Source organism: Topomyia yanbarensis, chromosome 3 (assembly GCF_030247195.1).
Source record: "Topomyia yanbarensis strain Yona2022 chromosome 3, ASM3024719v1, whole genome shotgun sequence".
NCBI lineage: Eukaryota > Metazoa > Arthropoda > Insecta > Diptera > Culicidae > Topomyia > Topomyia yanbarensis.
In genome coordinates, this window is record NC_080672.1 from 424,385,041 (window position 1) to 424,407,882 (window position 22,842).

General features: G+C 40.2%; 1 protein-coding gene across 9 annotated transcripts in view; it reads right to left on the bottom strand.

The window, feature by feature from the left end:
* LOC131692479 (uncharacterized) overlaps positions 1–22,842 on the bottom strand; it is a 534,648-nt gene that overhangs the window by 18,146 nt on the left and 493,660 nt on the right. For all 9 annotated transcript variants that reach the window (XM_058979544.1, XM_058979545.1, XM_058979546.1 and 6 more), the window contains one exon: positions 15,602–15,729. In XM_058979544.1, the coding sequence (XP_058835527.1) occupies positions 15,602–15,729 (128 nt within the window). The remainder of the gene's footprint in view (positions 1–15,601; positions 15,730–22,842) is intronic.

Here is a 22,842-nt window from a genome sequence, read left to right on the forward strand (position 1 = left end):
TTGGTACATGGCGGTCGATAAGGTAGCTAAGAATACTAGAAAACGTCATCGCTGCTTCGTTCGCGTCGTCATTGTTAATATTTTCGTCCCAGTTTATATCCAACAGCGTGCTAACGATGCTGTCGTAGTCAGCGTTTTTAAAATCGTAGACGATAGAGCTTGAGACGTTTTCAAAATTCACTCCTAGGTTACCAGCGAATACAAGATGTAGTGGGGGATAATGACGCACCTGCTTGACTAAAGGAGTCGGTGCAGTGCAGCAGTACGGAGCGCAGTCCTGGGCACTTACAAAGCAGAGGTCCAATGTACGTCCATTCTCGTTGGTGACATTATTAATTTGTCGAAGAGTTGCGCTGCTGTATCTGTCCAAAATACAACTGGCATTGTTAATAAGCGCAGATTTTTCGATATCCAATCGTAGAAAACCTGCTTGCTTGGCACCACGTCAAGCCAGGTAAGTTGAAGTCGCCCAGTATAACGATATCATCAGGCGGGGCGGCGATCGAGGCGATAAAAGAAACGGAGGAAAGATGTATATCGATCAGGCTGGAATTACGAATTCTGTCAGGTGGAAAATACACAACACACAGGAACAGATTGCGATCGGCAAGTTTCACTGATATTCACACTTGCTCGGAGCTCGCCCACCGGTCATCGTTGATCATTCGGGCTTTTATACCACGGCGAACGGCGATAAGCACACCGCCGCCTGATGTCTTGTGGCTATTGAGGGCATTGCGGTCACAGCGGTAGACATCGAATGTTGAACCAAAGACCCACGTCTCGGTCAAGGCGATAACGTCGTAACAGCTACCCGTGGTAGCGAGCAAATAGCTGTCCGTTGATGAATTTAAGCCACCAACATTCTGGTAGTAAACCTCGATGTTGTTGGAGGACGGATCAGGTACAGCAGAGAGCGAAGCCATGTTGCCGTGTAGGAAGATCCTTTCGTCAATCCCACGAACAGTATCGGAACGCTTCACGGTCGCCTGGTCGACTGTGGTGAGGGATTCGAGGCATCCCGAATCAACTGCGTCGCGCCCCAAAATAGACTATCGTCGTCGTCGAGAGAAATGGTTGGCATCTGATAACAAGATGTCGGAGCAAAAGGCAAAAAACTGGAAGCGAAGAATACATCAGCGCTTGACGTGTTCGGAACAGATGTATACTTGCCATTTGCGGCAGGTTGGAAGACCCTTTCACCCATCCCACACACAGGACCGGGACGACTGATGATCGCTGGCTGCAAGTTCTCGACTGTGGCGGGGGGATCGAGGGCTTCCATAGTGCCAGCAGCGGTGCGTCCCAGTATGCGTTGGAACCCGATGGCGGAATGCGGAGAGCAGGAACGGGGTGGTAGCAGCTTGCGACGAGAGTCGTACGATGAGCTAGAAGCGTGAATCGGTTCAACCGTTGTATCGTTACAATTTTTATAATACTTGCCGAGAAAGGCGGCTTGGAAGACCCTTTCCCCACCCACACATACAGGACCGGGACGACTGATGAATGCTGGGGGCAAGGGCTCGACTGTAGCGGTGGGATCGAGGGCTTCCATAGTACCAACTGCGTTGCATCCCAGTATGCGATCGGCATCGATACTCCTTCACAAGGGCGGTGTGGCTTGGTATAGTGGCATGGCCAATTGTTGCGGAGTCCTCTGCAGGACCATTGATGGGCCGGGTTGCATTAGAGAGGTACATGCTTCTTCTGGAGGCGGTGGAAAATCAGTCGGCGGGCTCCAAATGTTCTGGGTACGGCTGTCTTCAAATTCCCTGAACAGTATGCCTTGCGGCCATGTGTCAGGATTAAGAGCTGCATCACGGTACTTTGGGTGAACTCCAACTTTGAAGGATATGAAGTTCAAAGTACTGACGTCTATGCCTTTTTTTTAACAAGCGGAATAACCTTTATCTCCTCGTTGCAATTTAGTCCTTCTTTAGACATTTTTTCGACAGTCTCTTTGCTAACGCTAGGATGAAAGAGGGAAAGATACATTCAGAGCAACGGCGCGGGAGGTGGAACCGTAACAATGTTGCTATTATCGACTAGCTTTCGACCACCAACAAGAATATTGCTCGGATCAGGGCCATCCTCGCGACGACGTTTCTGAGGTGGTACCGGAGTTTGGCCGGACTGGAGTAGCTGTTGAAACCTTTCTAGCCAGGCGCGAAATTTGCTGGTTATTTTTGGATAACTCGGCCTTTAGTTCAGCACAGACGTCATCCATTTTCCCAGCGATAACACATCCAAGTGAAGAAACGGTGTCGCGAAAGCGAGCAAACTTCATCAGCTTGACACATTCATTGCACATCCAAAATAAGTTTGGGTTTTCCGCAAGTTTTTCCAAAAACGGCTTGTTAAGTTGTTTCCCACATTGCATATGTACCACATTTTTACAAAAACCCTTACATTCAATAAAGTCGTCATCCGATTTGATGGTTTTCGCACAGTGATCGCATGCACTTGCCATGTGTGCCGATCTGAGAATGCGAACAATGAAATATAGATGGCGCTGCGTTCGGTGGAAAGTTTTGGTGGTTAAGTCACAGAAGTTCACTCAGTTACGTTCTTCGCTGATTTTTTCGCAACACAAAAGCAAACAGGAGACACTTTTACACTGCACAATAACAATGTTAAAAACAAAATACTGAATCGATTAACACGATAAAGAACGATAAACACTTCACAAATCTCGTCAAAAAGTAAAAATAGTTGGAGCGATTTATGTAAACAACCAATCGGTAGGAATACACTGAACCAAAAAAAAACCAATGGATATAAATAATAGAAAAATTGAGAATAAGAGAAATGTTTAGGATCGAGTATAACGTAGTTTACAAATGTAAGCCTTGTGCACACCTCACCTGGGTTAAATTCGGACTCTGCACATAGGGTCAAAGATATTTCTACAGATATCTTTCTAACCCAAAAAAGATACGAATTACTCTAAGGTTCAAACCTCTTTAATCGAAATAAAAAAAATGTTGAGAATGAAGTATCTTGGTTTTTAAACTCTTAAATTGAAATAACGAGCAGAAAAAATGTATAAAATTAGAAAAATGAATTTATATTGTGATAGCGTATATCACACTTTTTCTGTTCGTTATTTTAATTTATGAGTTTAAAGAACCAAGATACTTCATATTAAATAAAGCAAAATATGAAACATAACAAAAATTAGAATGGAATGCGTTGCAAAAATAGGACAAACGAAAAGAGATAAATACGACAAATAAAAGAGAGACGAAATATGGAGAAATTTGAAGGTTACGGCTTGAATAAAAGTATAATAAAAGAATCGAATAGACAAATGGAAAACATGAAAACGTGGAGAACATTTACAATAGCATAGTTTGGCGTAGCTGGTAAATCGATTACCTTGTACGCAGTTCGATTCCCAGTCCAACACACAGGGTTAGAGATTTTGCTAACCTGAAAAAAGAGGCGAAGGTGAAAGAGAAAACCTTCATAATCAAAATAAAAGGAAAAAACGAAAAATATAGAAAATGGCAAACAGAAAAATAAATGCCAAAATAGGTTAAAAAAAATGAAGAAATAGAAATAAAGAATAGTTAAAAAAATTTAAAAGAATAATTGAGAAAATAAGTAAAACGAAGTGAAAATAAACAAACGAAAAGATGGAAACACGGGCATGAAAAAATCAGAAATCTATTAACAAAACGAAAAATTGGGACAGAGTGAAATGGTGGGACAAAAATGGGACGAATTAAAAAATAAGCACATTCATATTCACGAAAAAATTAAAAATATGAAGAAAAATAGAAAATACAATTGGTATTTGTTCCATTTAAGTGAAATATTAACATATGATATAGTCAAATAAATGCAAAAAAAAAATTGTCTAGGATATAAAATTTGTCACTGCGAAAAATACTAAATAGTGAGATAATGTATTAAGAGAGCTATGACAGTGCTTGTTGTTTACTAACGACACTTTACTGTTTATTAACGACACTCCAGGGCACTTTTTTTTTTTTTTAAATTTTACACTGCAGTATGAATTACAATTCAAAATAATAACGATCAAAGAATTTCTAGAGCATTTTGAGCCACTGGCAGAATCGTCCAATGGATGTTATGCATCCTGAAAAATAACATGACGGACCTCTATGGTTACCACGCACCAGTCGCAAACTGGTGGCGCTCCTCTCCACTTCACCTTGTCGTACCATTTCACTTTCCTAACTTTTTTGACTAACGGTGTCTGCCTCAGAAACGGATATGTCCATAATGTAATGCATATTACTCGAAGAGTAATCGATCGTTGGAAACTGCTGCGAATACTACCACGCCTACTTTGGTATCATTTTTCGAGCCATCTGTATGATCAATTTTCGTGCGGCAGCCAAAAAATGTGGTGATTTGCGTAAAAATATCGTATACTTTAAGCTACAAATAGAAAGCATGTAAATCGTACGTATTTCTTATGAATTTGGAAGAGGGACTCCTACCACCTTGTACAGACCATCTGAAATTCGATGCACCAGGGGGACGCCTGATTTATTCCTTTTTTTCAACTAACGGAAGAACCAGCAGATCACCAAGGTAACTGTCAATCATCATGGCTAAGATTGGACTGGTGACGTATGCTCCGGGTGCTAACCTTATCATTTCTATTGTATGCAGGTGCGAGAGTTTTGATGACAGCATCTCTGCTTACAAAGCCTATACCGTAAAGTAAGGAGGCACGTTGACCATATAAGAGCCAGGCTACAATATTTTTCAAAATAATCGGTCTAGATTCGCACACCTTCTTTGTCAGCTTGCAATACATAACAAATAAAACGATACTACCCATACAGGAATAAATCCCAAATTCATCGCAGTAGCCCCCGTGACAGTAGCCCTCGTTGGCCCGCTCATCCAACCGAAGCTTAGAAGATCCATCTTGGCACTGTCAAATCCAGAAGCCCCGATTGTAAAACTAAGCACTGTATCGGAAATAAGCTGTCCGTATACATTTACGTTGTATGTACATATTTGTGATTGTTTCAATGCGTTCATCGCAGCATGCTGTGCGTTTGACTGTCATCTATCGTTACTTTACTTTTTTGTACGGTTTAAATTCTTCGTGTCCAAAATGTCGTGCAATGAAATGAAAATGAAGGACTTGCACACATGGTTAAGTAAAAAGGGTGTATCTATGCAAAAATCAGTAAAGCGCTTTAAAACTCATCGCGCGAGCGTCGAATCTACCATAATCAAATTTGGAGAACACAATTCTTTGGATGTATTGCTAGGAAGAGACCGAAAACCAGCGACTTCGGACCCGAAGCTGGACAAGAAAGTGGCATCTCTTATTAGTAAGAATAAACAAATGTCGATACGTGATTTGGTCAATAAAATTAGAGCGAGCGTTGGAATGATTCAACGTATCAAGAAAGCAACGGGCTGCAACAAGGGCCAGGAAATATGTGTAAAAGGACGCCTGGACCTGTGTGTAAGAGGACTCAAAGCCTTTCCTGATACACAATATTATACAGCAGTTATAGGGGAGGATGTAAGCAATGCGAAAAGGAAGACAAATTTGATCAAAAGTTGTTTTATAGCAAGCAATGTGAACATGCTGGTTTGAAATCTAAATTGTTCAAAACTACCGGAACTATACGTGTTATAATCTATCGATTTGAGTGTCTGCAGATGATGTTACCGGATTTATTCGAGAAGTACATAATCCCTGGAATGTTTTGGCCGCATTTGCTCAATTTGCTCAAATTCGAATTCAAATTTTGACTAAAGCCTTCCAAAAAGTGAAGAAGCACTTGTCTGGAAGTAGATGAAAAATTTTCGCTAAAAAAATCTTGTTAGTGTATAGTGTTTCCAGCTTATATGTTCAATCTAATCACTTTTATTATTTTCCAAGTCCGTCCAATTACCAAATAGAAAGATTCAAGCATTAGATAATAAATTTGAAGAAATCCAACAAACTAATCAACCAATTCAAGCATCAAGTGATCACTTATTGATTCGAGATATCGCTAAAAACTTAAATTCATCAATCTATTTCGCTCATGAAACTGCTAAACGTTCCGGCACGCCTACTACGTACAAATCCATATTCGTGATTGCTTACAATATTGAGTTGCTTTGTAATGGACCATGAAACCTACAGGTCCACTTCCATCAGCTTCCAAGCGGTTCAGAAAAAAAAAAATTAGTGAAATGGGTATGATTATCCCCAAGCTTGCTCCAGAGTATTTGCTGACCAGACAAGCAATTTGTGAATGTAGTAAACGGAGCATACACATATGTAAAATCCAACATACTCTCACGCGGATTTGGCTAAATCGCTGAAAGAGGCCAAACCGACGGGGGGGGGGGGGGGGACGAACGGCATTAAATGTTTGGTAAGTTTATGACGACTGCTAGTAGTTGGAAGAAGAGTGGCCAGCACTTTTAAACGCAATCCAGTAGAGATGCAACCAACAAATAGTAGATATCACACAACAGTGCAAAGAGTCAAGAAACGAGTCGGATCAACGTCAATAAGATTACAGTGATACTCCGTATACACAACATTTCGAAAAATATTGGGTTACTGGCAAGTGGAACCTTAAGAACAGTTAGCAAATAGTTGGAACCAAGCCAAACTGGGAGTTCGTAAATTGAATCGGTTCGTAAAAAAATGTTTGTTATTTGTGATTCACTCCGTAAAATTTTTTTTTTACATTCTTATAGAATTTCCTTTCGTAAAAGCAGCTTACAAAATTGAATTATTATATAACTTAAAAACTATTTTGTATCAAATAGGTAGGTAGGTATGCTTATATTTACATATGTCTTAGGTATTCCAAGAATTCCCTGGAGTGAAGGTCTAAAGATCTACAAGAGTTATCTTTCAATCGTATGTGGATGCGGTATGTACTAATGGAGGGTCATAATACAAAGTTCAATGAGGTATTGCGTCTAATTGATATTTATGGTCATTCAAGAACGTTTTGGAATACGGAACTTAAGATCAATAAGCGTAATAAGTAGAATGTTGATGATTTTTTTTTCGCTCTGTGTGTTCTTTGTGTTTAATGACATAATGCTCTATGAAATTCAACCGATGTCACAACATAATTAAGGCCGTTTTTGAACACAGGTCTAAAGATCTATACGCATAACAGCTGTAAAGAATAGCATATAAAATGAATCGATCAAAATCAAAATATTTTCGCTACTGGGTTGACGAGTACATGACGGATATGGGATATTTTTGGAACGGGCATGAAAAGTAGATTGTGGAAATTGATGAGCGACGTCATTGTGAAATTCAAGATGGCGACTTCCGATTGGACAAACTTGTCCAAAACCCTACCAATATGGGTATTTTTGGAACGGGCGTGAAATGTAGATGACGGAAATCGACGAGTGACTTCATTTTGGAATCCATTATGGCGACTTCCGGTCGTGTTAAATTTGCTAAAACCATTACACTACGGGTAATTTTTTTAATTTTCAAGTTGTGTCATATATTGACTTGTGCATTCCGAAAGTTATCCAGCTAGTTTAAAAATAACAATATTGTTAGGGCCATAGATAATTTTGCTTTACCGCCATTTAAGATTGTAGGATAGCATCGTAAATCACTTTCTGACATTAATTCTTGCATCCCATTTTAAAAATACTAATAATGTTAGGCACATCAATAACGTTGCTTGACCGGAAATCATCTGCGTCGGTTCTCATCGTAAAGAGTATAAGGACTCAATTGAGTACTATGGCTCGAAATTTTCAGAACGTTCCCTACTCAGTAATCTCCAGCTAATTGAATGTCCTTAAAATGTAAAAAAGAAAATATGATTACATAATAGTTGAAATGAAAAAAAAAAAATTCAAAAATTAAAATATTATTTTTAAATTTTGCACCTGAATTTTACGAGTTAAAAGAAGGGATTACCGGAACAGAAAATCGCTATCTTGAATTTCAAAATGGCCGAAAACATCGATTCGACATCGACTCGTCAATCCCATTCCAAAAATAGCCATATTGTTGAGGTTATAGAGCGTTTTCTAAACCGGAAATCGAAATCTAGGATTTGAAAATGGCCTAAATCATCGATTTACATCATCTACTAGTCAATCTCATTTTGAAAATACCAATATCGTTGAGTTTATAGATACTTCAATTTATTAGTAATAGTTGGCTAAGAATATTTTAAATTGTGTACAACTTTACACGGCACTGTTCGTACTTAAAGTTTTTGTACTAACTTGGTTCTTAAATAAAGAGTTCGTTATTTCAAATTTAGTTCGTAAAAACCTGTTTTAATCCACCTAGCGGAGCAATTGTGCCTTTCTCAATCATAAACACGAGAATGTTTGCGTTGTTTGCGTTTCAAATGCATATATTACATTTTATTATTATACATGACATAAAAAATATACAAGAAAAGAAATCATTATTCGAGTTCTAAAATTTTGTAAAAGAAAAAACGGCCACGGTAATATTGAACTGAAAAAAGGTCCCAAAAAGTCGATTTTTATAAAAAAAAAAATTTTTCGTGATAACATAAAATCTCGACGTTTCATGCATTTTAAGGATGTTTAGCATCAAAAATACGAATTCGATTTCTGAAATTTCATGGGGTCCTTCCTTTGAAAAAAAATTTGAGTTCCGGCTTATATGGGATTTTCTTATGTTCAGTTCAGGACGGTTCAGTCTATATTTCCGGAACCATATAAGCGATCCGTACGAAATTTTATAGACATCTGTGGGGATATTATAGCTATCATTTGGGACTAAGTTTGTGAAAATCGGCCCAACCATTTCCGGGAAACTGAACTTTGCTTTTGCCACCGGTCAGACACAACAAAAGCCAACCAGTGATCAGTGGCTTATTATTGCTTCGTTGGCCCGTCGCGGGGCGAAGCAAAGAAGAACGTGAAACACCGATAGTCAGATATGACTACACGCAGAAAAAAGATTTGTAGGTTCAATAAAATTATGCATTAAATTCAATAAATTAAATTATTGGTCAGGAGACAATAAAATTATTTATTGAATTCAATAAAATTTATTTATTGTTTCAATAAAACAAAATTATTGTTCCGTTTTTCAATAATTATTTTATTGAAATTAAAAGAAAAATAATTGATACTAAAAATGTATTTATTGAAAGCAAAAATTTGTTGTTGCTCTAATAAAAAAATATTTTCAAACCAATAAGTTTGTTTGTTAAAGTGATAAACAATAAATGATTGGATTCAATAACACATATTTTTGGTTTGAATATGCTAATTTTTTCTGCGTGTACTGTGCTGTGCAGTGCGTGTGCCTTGAAAATTTCGTCAGCAAGTGATCGTGTGTATTGTTTCGGCGGCTGCGATCATATCCTACAAATGTGCGGATCTCAATACCGCTAGTGCAAGTGCCCTTAAAAGCAATAATGCGCTACGATATGTGTGTTTTGACTGTCGTAAAAACAGTCTTGCCTGAATGATGTACTGAAAAAATGCGGAGAACTACAGAGCGCGGTTGCTGAACTGCAGAAGGCACAACATGAGCTGACCAACAAGTTGTTGAATGAATGCGTGAGTAGAATCGAAAGCGGGATCAAGCACCAACTTGCGGACCTTTTCCAGTCTAGCAAACAAGCGTCCGTGAATGTTAACTCCGGCGAAAACTTAAATGTTCGTTCATATGCTGACGTCGTTCAAGCCAGTGTGGGCCACCCCGCATCAATTAGAAAGAGGAAAGCTGCCGTCATGACTGCAGGTGATCTTCCGGTGCACAAACAGTCAAACTCTAATTGCGACTCCATGCAAGTAGGTCAACTTCGGTCGGGCAAACGTCGATTTTTGACTATTCCACCTAGCAGTGATAACCTTGGCAATGAGAATACGGTCAAAAGCGCACCCCTGTGTAACTTTGCAGAAACACATCCAGCTAAGTCCAATGCAATTGTGAAGCGAGAGCGAACAGTCATCATTAAACCAAACGAGCAGCAAGTTGCGACTGTTACAAAGCAGGAAATTCAAGGCAAGCTGGACCCAGTTTCATTGGGTGTCAAAGAAGTATATTACCGACCCAATGGAGAAGCAACTGTTAGATGTGACTCCCGTGAATCAGCGCTTAAATTGCTCTATACAGTGAAAGCGAATCTGTCTGAGAAGTATAACGCCGACGTCCAGAAAGCTCTAAAACCCAGAGTAAAAGTTGCTGGTTTTACTGACGATATAACTGCGGAAAACTTCGTGGAAAAACTAATTCAGCAAAATAATTTTCCTCAGCCTGCCAACCTGACGGTGATACGAATTGTGCGAAACGAAAAACACACAGATAATCCGATGTCTGCCATTATTGAAACTGATGCCAAAACATTCGAAAAGCTGATGCAACTACAACATGTCAACTTGGGTTGGATGCACTGCAAGATCTCTGAATGTGTAAACGTGCTCCGCTGTTATCGCTGCTCGGAGTACGGCCATAGAGCTGCCACATGCAAGAAGTCCCCATGCTGTCCGATTTGCGCCGAAGGGCATGAGCACAAACAGTGTGTCTCAGGCATCCAAAAATGCATTAATTGTCATAATGCAAATGTGACAAGAAATCCTGAAGATCAAACGCCATCTGATCATGCTTCCTGGAGTTCTGAGTGCCCCCTGTATCAAACTCGACTTAGGCAGTCACGCCGTATTATTGACTACAGTACATAGCAACTAGTGCAACACGGCGAAGCCGCCTAGTTTTCCGACCGATGTAATCAGCAAGAATCTGCCACCGACGCCCATATGATTGGCACGGAACATAGATGTTATAGCAGCGATCTTTCCCGGTCAGGTAAAGCTAAGGAGGGTATATGTCCTCCCGAAGCTATTCGAGATACTGCGCGCCCTGAATTTGGTCTACAATTGCAGTTTGCCAACGAACGGAATCAACTTGACTCCATCACCGACTCCCATCTGTTTGCCATGGAATTTGGATGTTATGGCAGCGTAACGATCGCGATCCTAATAGTGCAGGGAAGAAACGTGGTGGTGGTGTGCTCATTGCAGTTTCCAACCGACTCTCATCCAAACACAAAAATGACACTCACAATCTCGAACAACTCTGGGTAAATATCCGTGGCCCCTATACTAATCTCTGTGTGGGTGTTGTATATATTCCCCCCGATTCCGCAAGTGATGTAGAAATTATTCAGAAGCACATAGACTCCGCACTTGACATTGCAACTTCCATTGAACCCAACACGGCACATCTACTATTTGGTGATTACAACCAGCCTGGACTTCTTTGGAAGAGCACTCCCTCCAGGTATGCTTTCCCAGACCCTTCTGAATCAACCTTTTCGAGGGCGAGTACTATCTTACTGGACGGAATGTCTACTGAACATGCGACAAATATCTACAGTGAATAATAGACGAAATCGAATCCTGGACCTCCTGTTTATAAATGAAGAAGCTTCAATGAACTGTACCGTATCAGAGGCACTTGAGCCTTTAGTTGCTGTAGACGCACATCATCCTCCACTTCTGGTAACGCAGATTTGTCCGCAGCTGGTTCTCTATGACGAGATGGAGGATGTCAGGGAGTTCAACTTTTCGAAGACTGACTTCTCTAGGCTTCATAACTCACTACGAACAATCGACTGGGAGACTTTCTTGAATTTCGCGACCGATGTAGATGCTGCCGTAGAAAAACTCTCACTGGTGTTAAAACAGCTTTTCAGTATACATGTGCCTGCACCTCGTCCCCGAACAAAACCACCATGGTCCAACAACCGGCTACGTAAACTGAAAAGATTGCGAGCTGCTGCGCTCCGACATTACACTATTCGAAGAAACCCAATCACAAAAAGGGAGTTCACTATAGCCAGTAACAGCTACAAAACATGTAACCGCTTTCTCTACTCAAGACACGTAGCACAAACCCAATCGAACCTAAAACGAAACCCAAAACAGTTTTGGTCCTTTGTAAATGGGAAACGTAAAGAAAATGGGCTTCCTTCCAGTATGTTCCTCGCAGGTGAAACGTCCAATACTCCAAGCGGTATCTGTAATTTGTTCGCAAAACATTTCTCGAGTGTGTTTAAAAATGAATCGGCTAGCTCAACTCAGGTGGACTGTGGCCTTCAAGATGTCCCTCGCGATGTAATCAATTTAGGAAACATTCAATTTACTGACGAAGACATTATGGCTGCCATAAGCAAGTTAAAGTCCTCTACATCGGTGGGGCCAGATGGGATTCCTTCCATTATACTGAAAAAATGCGCAAGCGCATTGTGTACACCTTTACGACTAATCTTCAACCAATCACTGTCGCAATCAGTGTTTCCCGTGTGTTGGAAAAAATCAGTAATGTTTCCCGTTTTTAAAAAAGGTGATAAGCAAAATGTTGCGAACTATCGTGGTATAACCTCGCTCTGCACTGGATCAAAGTTGTTTGAGATCCTAGTAGGAAATATACTCTTTCGTGAGACCAAAGCATACATATCGAAGGACCAACATGGTTTTTTTGCAAGCAGGTCAACAACCACCAATCTAGCCCAATTTACATCGTACTGTATTAAAAACATCGAAGATGGATCACAAGTAGACACTATATACACTGATCTTAAAGCTGCCTTCGATCGCGTAGACCATTTTCTTCTTCTGGCAAAGATCGAGCGACTGGGTGCTCCATCAAATTTTACAGGATGGTTTAAATCATATCTCGTAGATCGTTCTCTGTCTGTGAAATTAGGAAGTAACGTGTCATATAGCTTCATCAACTTGTCGGGTGTACCTCAAGGGAGCAATATTGGACCGTTGCTTTTTTCTTTATTCTTCAACGACGTCTGCTATGTTATACCCCCAGGGTGCAAACTCATATATGCTGATGATCTCAAACTCTTTCTCATTGTGCTGTCAATAGAGGACTGCATCGAACTTCAGCGACATCTAGATGCTTCTGTAACTGGTGTAATCGCAACTTGTTGGCTCTCAGTGTGTCCAAATGCTCTATAATATCTTTCACGCGCAGAAAAAATCCAATTCTCTGGAGCTACAACATCTCCGGCCAATTGCTAGAGAGAGTGTCAGTTATCAGAGACCTTGGTGTACTCCTGGACTCGCAACTGACATTCAGAAACCATCACTCTCACGTTATAGCACAGGGAAATAGAAACCTAACAGAATTGAAGCAGTACAAGCAAGATTTCTCCGCTTTGCTCTTAGAACTTTGCCGTGGCGTAACCCAACAGAGCTACCACCATACATTGATCGCTGTCGTCTGCTCGATATGGAAATTCTGGCTAAAAGGCGAAATACATCCAGAGCGATATTTGTTGGGAAAATATTGACTGGCCAAATGGATGCCCCAGATATTCTCTCACAAATCAACATTAACGTACCCCCCAGAAACCTTAGATCACGTGACTTTTTAAGACTAGACTTTCAGCGCACCGAGTACGGTCAGAACGAACCCATAAGGGCGATGTGTAATGTTTTCAATAGTGTGTATGACCGTTTCGATTTTTATGTTTCTAGTGATGGTTTCAAGAATGGACTTAGGAGAGATTCACTTAGCTTATAAGATTATGTGAAAATATTTCTGTAATGTTATTGAAATGCTGTATACCTTGTATGTAATTTTGTTAATTTGTAATATCAGTTCATTGTTATTGTAGGAAAAACATGCGAAAAGATTATGGGTTTTTACGCGCATTCGAGGTCTGCTTCTGAAGTGAACCTTGAAATGGGCTTTTCCCATACAACAACATTAAATTTCATGTAGACCAACATGGGTCAGATGAAAAATGGAAATAAATAAATAAAAATGGAAATAAATATATTTTGAAAGATGGCCGCTTTTCCCGGACACTTCCGGAACCGTTTATGGTGGTCAAAGTAGTCAACGAAAGTTTGGTTGACCGTCGGTGACCTAGAACAGCAAATTTAAGTTATTTGAGACTTTTTAGCTAAATTTTTACCTATTTTGCTTTCATCGGAGTATCGGTTTGAATCACAATTTGCTATGTGATCGCACGCCACAACCTGTAATTCCGGAAGTCGAATCGGGATGAAATTAAATAGCCCTTTACGGGGACGCAACACCTTTCATTTGAGACCAAGTTTAGTTGAATCGGTCTAGCCATCTTCGAGAAACCGATGTGACTGTTATTCTGAATTTAGATATTTCCGTCGGAGCTTCCGGAACCGATGATGGTGGCCAATGTGGCCAAATATACTTTGAATGGATGTTAGTAACCTAATACTACAAATCGAAGCAGTTGTGGTCATATTTTGGAAAAAATTTCAACTTTATACATTCATTGCAGAATTTATTAAAATCGACATTTTCTGCGTGTTCGTACTCATCACCCTGTAATTACGGAACCGGAAGTCTGATCCATTAGAAATTCAATAGCAGGCTATGGGAACGTTGCACCTTTCATTTGAGACTAAGTCTGTCAAAATCGGTTCAGCCATCTCTGAGAAAAATGAGTGACATTTTTGGTCACATACACACAGACGCACATACACACCCACATACATACATACAAACATACATACACACACAGACATTTAGCGAACTCGACGAACTGAATCGAATGGTATATGTCACTCGGCTCTCCGGGCCTCCGTTTAAAAGTCGGTTTTCAGAGCAATTGCAATACCTTTCAAGTGAGAAAGGTTAAATAAATAGAATATTACGTAAAAAAAGAATTGGTAAATAGAGGCTTCAGTGTTCAATGTCTGATGGACGTAAAGCCCGACAATTCGCAATGGTGACATCGGAAGCCCAATTACATGTTTGTTTTGGTTTTCTATAGTCACGGAACTTCAAAAGGAAATATAGATTTTCCATTTATATAACAATATAATTCCACCATTCCACCCTTTTCTGTTTTTTTGTATTACGAAATGTGAAAATCGACGAGACTCAACCAAACTGAAAAAAATAAAATAAAAAATAAATTAAAAAACGAATCTAAAATCTCAACTGAACGGGAACTGAATAGTGAAATAGATTCACAAAACGGAAATTTCAATTTTACAAGTAATTCTGAGTTCCTTGAAGTAGATTGCATTGTAACTTGTTACTTGTATCATCTTTCGTTTTCCATTTTGGCCGGAAAAGGATACAATATATCACGCTCCATCTGCATATGAAAGTTAAGCTTCGATTCACTGAAGTGTATACCTAAGGTGATGAATCTATTTCAAACATATTAGATTGATTGCCACGGTCAAACAGGAAGATGTTAAAAATGTAACTATTACCCCACGAGTATTCATGAAGTCGGTTACCAACTATTCGGAGCATGAAAAGTGCGATTGTGACTGCAAAGGGAAGTAAGTCAAATGTAATTGCTCTACACAGATGCAGAAAGGCAGCATTAAAATGTGACACATTGAAGGAAAAATCTACTCAGTTCCTGTCGAGGAAGAAGTGATATTTTTATATTGACAAAAATAATTTGTATTTTCTTTTACTTTAGTTGTGTAGGGTGAACGTTACGCGATAGAGAGACTGTAACTACGTACTACGATGTTGAAACGCTGTGGTTTGATATAATATTGCCCTTTGAAGTTGTTATCGTTAGACGGTCAATCATTTTTAATCGACTGGTCTGCAGAATGTATTCGGCAGGTTATAAGCACTACTCACTTTTTGCACTTTTCTCGGACGAAACGCGGGCTGCTGGGCAAGCTTCAAACGCTCCTCGTTGTCCAGTTCACTTTGCTTCTTGTACTCGGCCGGTGGCCATTTTTGATCGCCGCGCATGTTGGTACCGCCTGTAATTGAAAAGTAAGAGAAAAAAAAAGCAGGGTTAGCAATTTGCACAACGAAAATGATCTTTGAGTATCTCTTTGCAGTGGAAGTGACTATTTTTGCATTACTTTGAATCGCAAAAGAAGAAATGTGCATGACAAAGGAAAGATGTACCCTCGTATAACGAGTATTTGCATTAGTATTCTACTCCAAGGTGAAAGCAAAAGCTTTTTGTTGCTTGCACTTCTTTCCAGTTCGAGTGATCCAGTTTCTATTCAGCATCCCGATTCCAGGTTCCTGTCTATGGGAGTAGAATAAAAGAATAACAAAAAAACCACGACCGACCAACGACACAGTGCACGAACAGAGTAGAAGTGAAATTTTCACTATAATTGTGTGAATGTGAAACTAGTCAAGTGGAGCTATCTCCCGGGTCCTTATACTCGTTCAACAGTAAGGTGTGATTGCTTTTCCCAGAAATCTGTCGTTTTTTTTTCTCTTTTTCAATTTCGTCCGCTTGTTACTGTTGCAGCTGCACCACGAGATGCCCCATTCCTGGTGAACTGAATTTCCCAAAGGGCGTATGGACGGACGTTATGCCTTCGTTGCACTTTGATTTGTATCAAGGCAGGCTGTTTGTTATAGTGATGTTCGCAAGCGGGAACCATTATTCATCTTTATGATGACTTGCCCAAACATGCTCGACGGTGTCAAACGGATGATGGCTTTTGAAAAGGAACGTTTACGCTTAAATGTGGTAGAAGTTTTGTGTTTTTTCTTGCTGCGCGATATTTGTGACCTGAACGTCGGTTCTGTTCTATCTTCAAAGCACTCTGATCAACTGCACACCATGCTACTATTTGCCATGGCATTCTTGCTGTAATTGCGATGGGTCCTGTAGGGATTGAGAGTGCAGTTCTGATTCACACGCGTTCCCGGCGAACAGGTTGCATTCGGAGCGGCGTTTCGAGGTGTTGGTTTATCATGAAAATTTGGTTTTTTTATATGGTGTAAAAGTAAAAATGACCAGGGGGTCGCTCTGTGGTGCACATGAGCTGGGTAGAAAAGATATGATAAAATATGTTGAAGTTATTCCGAATATATCATAATAACTATTTTACTATTATTTAGAATAAGTAATGTATTTTACTGAATGATAAGAATCAGCTGTCAAATATATGGAAGGTTTAATTTCGGAAACTGATCAAGACATTTTTTAACTACACTGAAGTTTTTTTTATACGGGGGATACGTTCCGCATAAAAAACCGCATAACTTTGAAAATCCGCATAAAAAAATCGCATAACTTTGAACATCCGCATGAAAAAAACCGCATCACTTTGAAAATCCGCATAAAAAACACATAAGGTGTGAAATATTTTTCAATATTAAGAGCCATAGTACTCAAGGAAGAGCAACGATTTGAAGTAAGAAAGTTTAGAGAAAAGCGTGGAGTAGGGTCATATGAGCAAGCTTATAGTTTCCCGGCTACTTAACTCTTTTTCTTCTGCAACGCAGGAGTCAGGATTTTTTGGCATTAAATGCGAATCACCTGAGTCTGTGGCATGTCCAGACAAGCGTAAAGTCACTTAATGACTTATGCTGTCGGAACCGTGACTCCTTGGAATCGTAAGACTGACCTCGGCACCTAACCGACCAGCATCGAGATAACGATTTCTAGAGAAATTTCAACGTCGGGAAATTTCTCCGTCGGAGTAGACTAGGCCCACCGCCGGGGACTAATTCGAATAGATCGGGAAGTAGATCCGGCAGATGCTCGTCGGGGCGCCTGTCAACTGGAAGTCACACTCCACCTCGAATCGCAGGACCGACCTCGGCATCTGCCCGGGTAGTATCGGTTTTGGAAGATCTTCCAGTGCCGGGGAACTCTTCGATGGAGTAGGAAAGATTCACCGTCGGGGACTATTCCAAGTAGTCCGTAGCGAATCGCCGGCTTGAATCATCGGGGCGCGCCAGTGAACCAGACGCAATCCTCCACCGGGAATCGCTGGACTGACCTCGGCATTCTGCCGGACTGCATCTAAGGAAGAATAACGTGTCCGTCAACGGTTGCAGGAGACATTATTTCGACGGGGAACTCTCCGCCGAGGTAGGCTAACTCCACCGTCGGGAACTACGCCGGGTAGCACCGAACGCGACAGACCCTGGTCGTTGGGGCACCAGTGAACCGGAAGCCACCCTCCAACCGGCATCGCCAGATCAACCACGGCATCCAACTGGTCAACGTAGAGAGGAAGAATATCATACCGTGCAGGACTGATATGGCGGTTACGAGACAAGCGAAATCTAGCACGACCAGCTAAACCTGGAATCAAGTGAAGTGCATTAGCGCGCCTCTCCCCAAAGTAGTCATTTCAAATGGAATCCGGGGGATCAGGCAAATGTCGGACTTCTTGGTGGAGTTTCGAGGAATAGGGTTCAGAGTTATCTTCTCTATTCAGAGTCCCTCACTCTGGCACCGATGGACGAAATCGGTAGTATGGTCTAACTACTGAACGTGTGCCGGGTCGGCTAAAAAGCTTTAAAAAAATTCACGCTCAGAAACTTTTTTCCGATCTCGCCGAACTGAGTCGAATTGTATAAGAGATTCGGCTCTACGGGTCTCGGTTAAAAAATCGAAATTCCGACCGATTGCATAAGTTTTATTATGAGAAAGGTAAAAAGGTATTCAGTCATTTTCTGTTTTTATTTTCACTGCATCAAGAATGCTTCTAATATCCTTAACCCAAAGACTAGTAATTTATAACCTAAAATAAAAATATGAACATTTTATGTCTTTTTTATTTCGATTATAGAGGTTTTAACCTTAAGGTCATTCGCCTCTTCGGGTTAGTAAAATCTCTTATGGAAAATTTCTAACCCTATGTGCGGGGTCGGGACTTCAACCCAGGTGCGCCACGTTCAAGGTAATCGATTTACCAACTACGCTACGCCCACCCCCATCTTATGTCTTTTGTTTCAGCATGTGCATTCACGAGGATCTATCTTTCGATAAAAGTCGCTTCAGGTGATGCCCTAGAAATTAAAAGGAAGCTGCATAAATAGAATCGCATAACTTCGAAAATTCGCATTAAAAAAACCGCATAACTTTGAAAATCCGCATAAAAAAAATCGCATAAAAAAATCCGCATAAAAAAAACCGCATAAAAAAGACTTCAGTGTAGTTAGTGGCCTAATTGCGCAAACTTTGATTTTTTTATATTTCGGTAGAAAGTATTTTTTTTGATGTGCAAAAAGGACTTTTGCCATATAAATGCCTAGTTGCTTCTACAATATATTTAGTATGGTTCTTCTATATCATCAAAATACCTGAGGCGTATGGAGAAAATGGTATAGGGGACACGGCCCTCCGGGCCTCGGTTAGAAAGTCGGTTTCTGGAGCAATTGCATAACCTTTCTATATGAGAAAGGCAAAAACATGTTTTTAGATTTCTAATAAACCCTCTTAATTGAACTGAATTCCTGATTCCTGATAGGTATTTTTACAAAGAATATGTATGCAAAGTTTGTAATAAATCGGTTAAGTAGTTTATGAAAGGCAGATAACATCGCAAATCGTGTTTTTTTCCAGAGACGTTCTGCAAAAAGCTTCGTCACCGAATCACTTGTCAAAGTTTTTACATAGAAAAATTACAAATTGTCACTGAAATGGTACGTTATAAAGTACAAAAGTTTTGATCAATTCGCTTCAGCCAAATTTTCAAAAAAAAAAAAAAAAAAACGTCGCGAAAAAAGTGTTTTTTCACGCTGAAGCCCTCACTCCCCAATTGTTACATAAACAAGCTTTAAAATGCTTTCATGGCGAAATATCGAAATTACTCGATCCTTTTAATACGTGCGGTACAATTTTAATGCCAATCACTTAAAACCGTCGAAATAGAAAACATATCGAGTGAACGGCAATGTGAACCTAAAGATGCCTTTGCGTACGCTGTATGACTTTAAACTGAGATTTAGTAAAGCAAAACTGAATGTGAACTTTAAAGTTGTTTTATTTTATCAGCACAAGAATTTTCTGCTTGTCTTACCAATACAAACAACAATACCAGTTTTTTTAAGAATGGAAATTACAATGGCGTTCACATCAAAAATCCCTAGTGACTGGAACTGAAAAATATTTCGGACCAAGCTTTTTACTACCTAGCGTCCGTCTTTTGGAAGCACCTCAGGTAGTTTTCCCAAAAACAAGGTAGCCTTGGATTTAATAATTCCTCGACCTTAAGAGATCTTATAATTCTTCCAGATAATCTCGTTTGGTTGTTTGCATTTTCAAGAATTCTCGGGGTATCCGGAGAAGTTTTATCACGAGTTTACAAACGAATCTCAACACCAAAAATCATTCCGTACTAGTTTTTAAAACTTTGCGAACTAAGCTTACTAAAACCTCAGTTTTATTCCCGTAAATTTCTTCTCATAGCAGTGGAGTTTTCGCATGGATAAGGTTCAATAAGATTCGGAATGCTTGTGTTCTTCTAAGGAACCTCGTTTAATTGCTTGCAGTTGAGTTTTAGAACACTCGAGCAGGCCCGTGCGCAAGGGGAGGGTTTTGGGGGTTCAAACCCCTCCCATGAGGGTGTTGCATATTTTTTTAGAATATATCTAGAGAAAATTTTCAATAGGACGTAAGTAACATTGAGAGCCTCTCTTTGTTTACTTTCTCTTTCGTTTATTACGACGTCATTACAACACTTTGTACTAATTTTCCAGTACATATCGAAAGCCGACGGTTTTTACTAGAATATTATGCAAAGAGTAGGGTAGTAAATGTTGAAATGGCCGAGTAATGAACAGAAAAGAGAATCTCTCATTGTTACTTACGTCCTATTAAAATTTTTCTCTAGATATGTATTTCCAGTTTAGGAAAAAAATATACTGCAAGCCGTTTTAACACGTAAAATGTCACTCTAGAATCAAGCTGTTGAGGACACAAAGGACTTGTGAGGGAGGCTGGAAAGGGATGTACGTCAAGTTGATTGGCCTCTCTGGATCGGTTCGCGTTTTGACAAGCTTCAATATTAGCAACAATTATGAGTAGACCAGTTACACAACAAAGGTCGGTCAGAGGACCAGCAACGGGAGCTAAGGAGGAACACAGGAAAACGGAGAAAAGAGGGATATCGTTGTCTGGAGAAATTTTACCGTCAATAATTTCTCCATTGGAATGGCTGGTAGCTAAATAGTTCGCGAAAATGGGCATCTGTATAGGGAGAAATACCGCTTCCAAAAAATCTCAGTACCAGCTTGCAGATAAATAGGAACGAATGGTACTATGAATAATAAGAAACGCTGCGTTATAACGAGATGTAAAGCATTATGGTCGACACCTCTGGATTGGTTCGTATCTCAACAGGTGACGATATTTGCAGCATACCTTAGCAGGTCAGTGTCGTGAATCGGCACTTCCACCGAAGCTGGTTTATCCAGGTGTCGCTGTTGGACGGCTGTGTCCCGACCCGGCTCCACTGCTATCTCGTTCGATGCCATCCGTGCTCGCTTGTTCGAAAGTTCAGCTGCCCGCTACATGTCGCCTCGTTCAGGTGCCGGCGCCAACTCGAGTGTCCCGCTGCCCGTCCTGGCAAAAGTACATTCCCTATTGTAGTAGTACCTAATAGTGGCCCAGGTAGATAAGGATTGCGAGATACAAGAGGCAGAACCGGTGCGTGTGGTTGGCTTCCGCCAAGGGCGCATCCTTAGGAGGCATTAAAATCTGGATCTGCTTATTAAAATAAGTGAGCTTAAGTCATAAAATTTGTCAGGATAGGAATACCATTTCCAGGTACACATTATTGTCTGAAAGTCGAACTGAAAATGGAAGCCAAAGCAGACAGCGAAAAGGCGCATAACTGAGACTCTACCGAAGGCGTAAGAACACTGCCTATTAGCCCAGAATAAACAACAAACAAGACAAAGACTTCAAATTTAAACAAAAATAGCCAAAAAATATTGCAAGCATTTTCCGCGGGTTTTCTCAGTTTCATAGGAACAAGGGGAACGGAAATATGGTCGTGGTCAGTAAAGCAGGCCACCTTTTTAAAGCTGTAGCAAAGATCGCAGAGTAAGCTAGATCAATTATCATCGAAAAAATAACCCCATGCCGTACCATGAAAATTGATGCCGGGAGAAGTTCCGTAATATCACAAAGTTGCTGGTTCGCAACCTAGGTCTAACCAAGCCTGCACTAAGTTGAATCTCTGGTTGAAATGTCACATGGCTTTTGGTGTTCGAGGAAGCGTTGGAAATTTTTTGTTTCTTCTGAATTGACCAGGTGCTGTTTGCTTCGTATTTGTGGCAGAGCTTTTTCTTGCTGGTATATTTAGCGGACTTCCAAAAGAGAAAAAATATTTTTACGAAGACTCATTTGCTTGTAATTAGTGCAATATGCACTACATGCATGACGCGCTGTACAATCAACCGATCATGCAGACGATCCTTGTCGAAGAAGACGCAAAGCAGTCTCGTCAAAAGGTCACCTGACACTAGTTTGAAGGTCCGGTACGATTGTCACTCAAAATCACTGGAGCAAGGGGTCATGGAAACAGACAATCTCGTCTTTCAGCAGATCCACGCATGCCAAGTTTGAATCGATAACTACACCATCGATCTCAACTTTGTGAGCGGGTATGTAAACGCGTTAGTTCTTCTTGAAAGTTTTGTAGCCAGTAACGTCATTTGTTTACTTTTGACAAAATATCACAATCCTGGCTTATCTATTCGAACTTTCGAGATATCTGGCGCAACTGAATATTTCTACGTTTTGCTGAATATTAGAATACATCGCGGACTACCTATGATCCGAAAGAACATCGGATACGGTCGAATCCAGTTTATTATCTATGATTTTAAATGGAAGCTCGGATCTTTGGCGACGCATCTTGTTCGACATACATTTTAAATTCATTTGGGTCTATTGAGGAGTACACTTAATATAGGATAGAGTGCCAATATTTAAGTTCTTCCTAAAATTTCAAATCGGACACACCTCAAAAGTATTGGTACCTCAAAAAAGTCCCCATGCATAATTTAGGCGCAATCAAAAAATAATGTTATGAAGCGACGAGATCTGATGTAATGTTGAAAAAACGTTTTTGTGGTATAAGGCCTTTTTTCGAATTGAA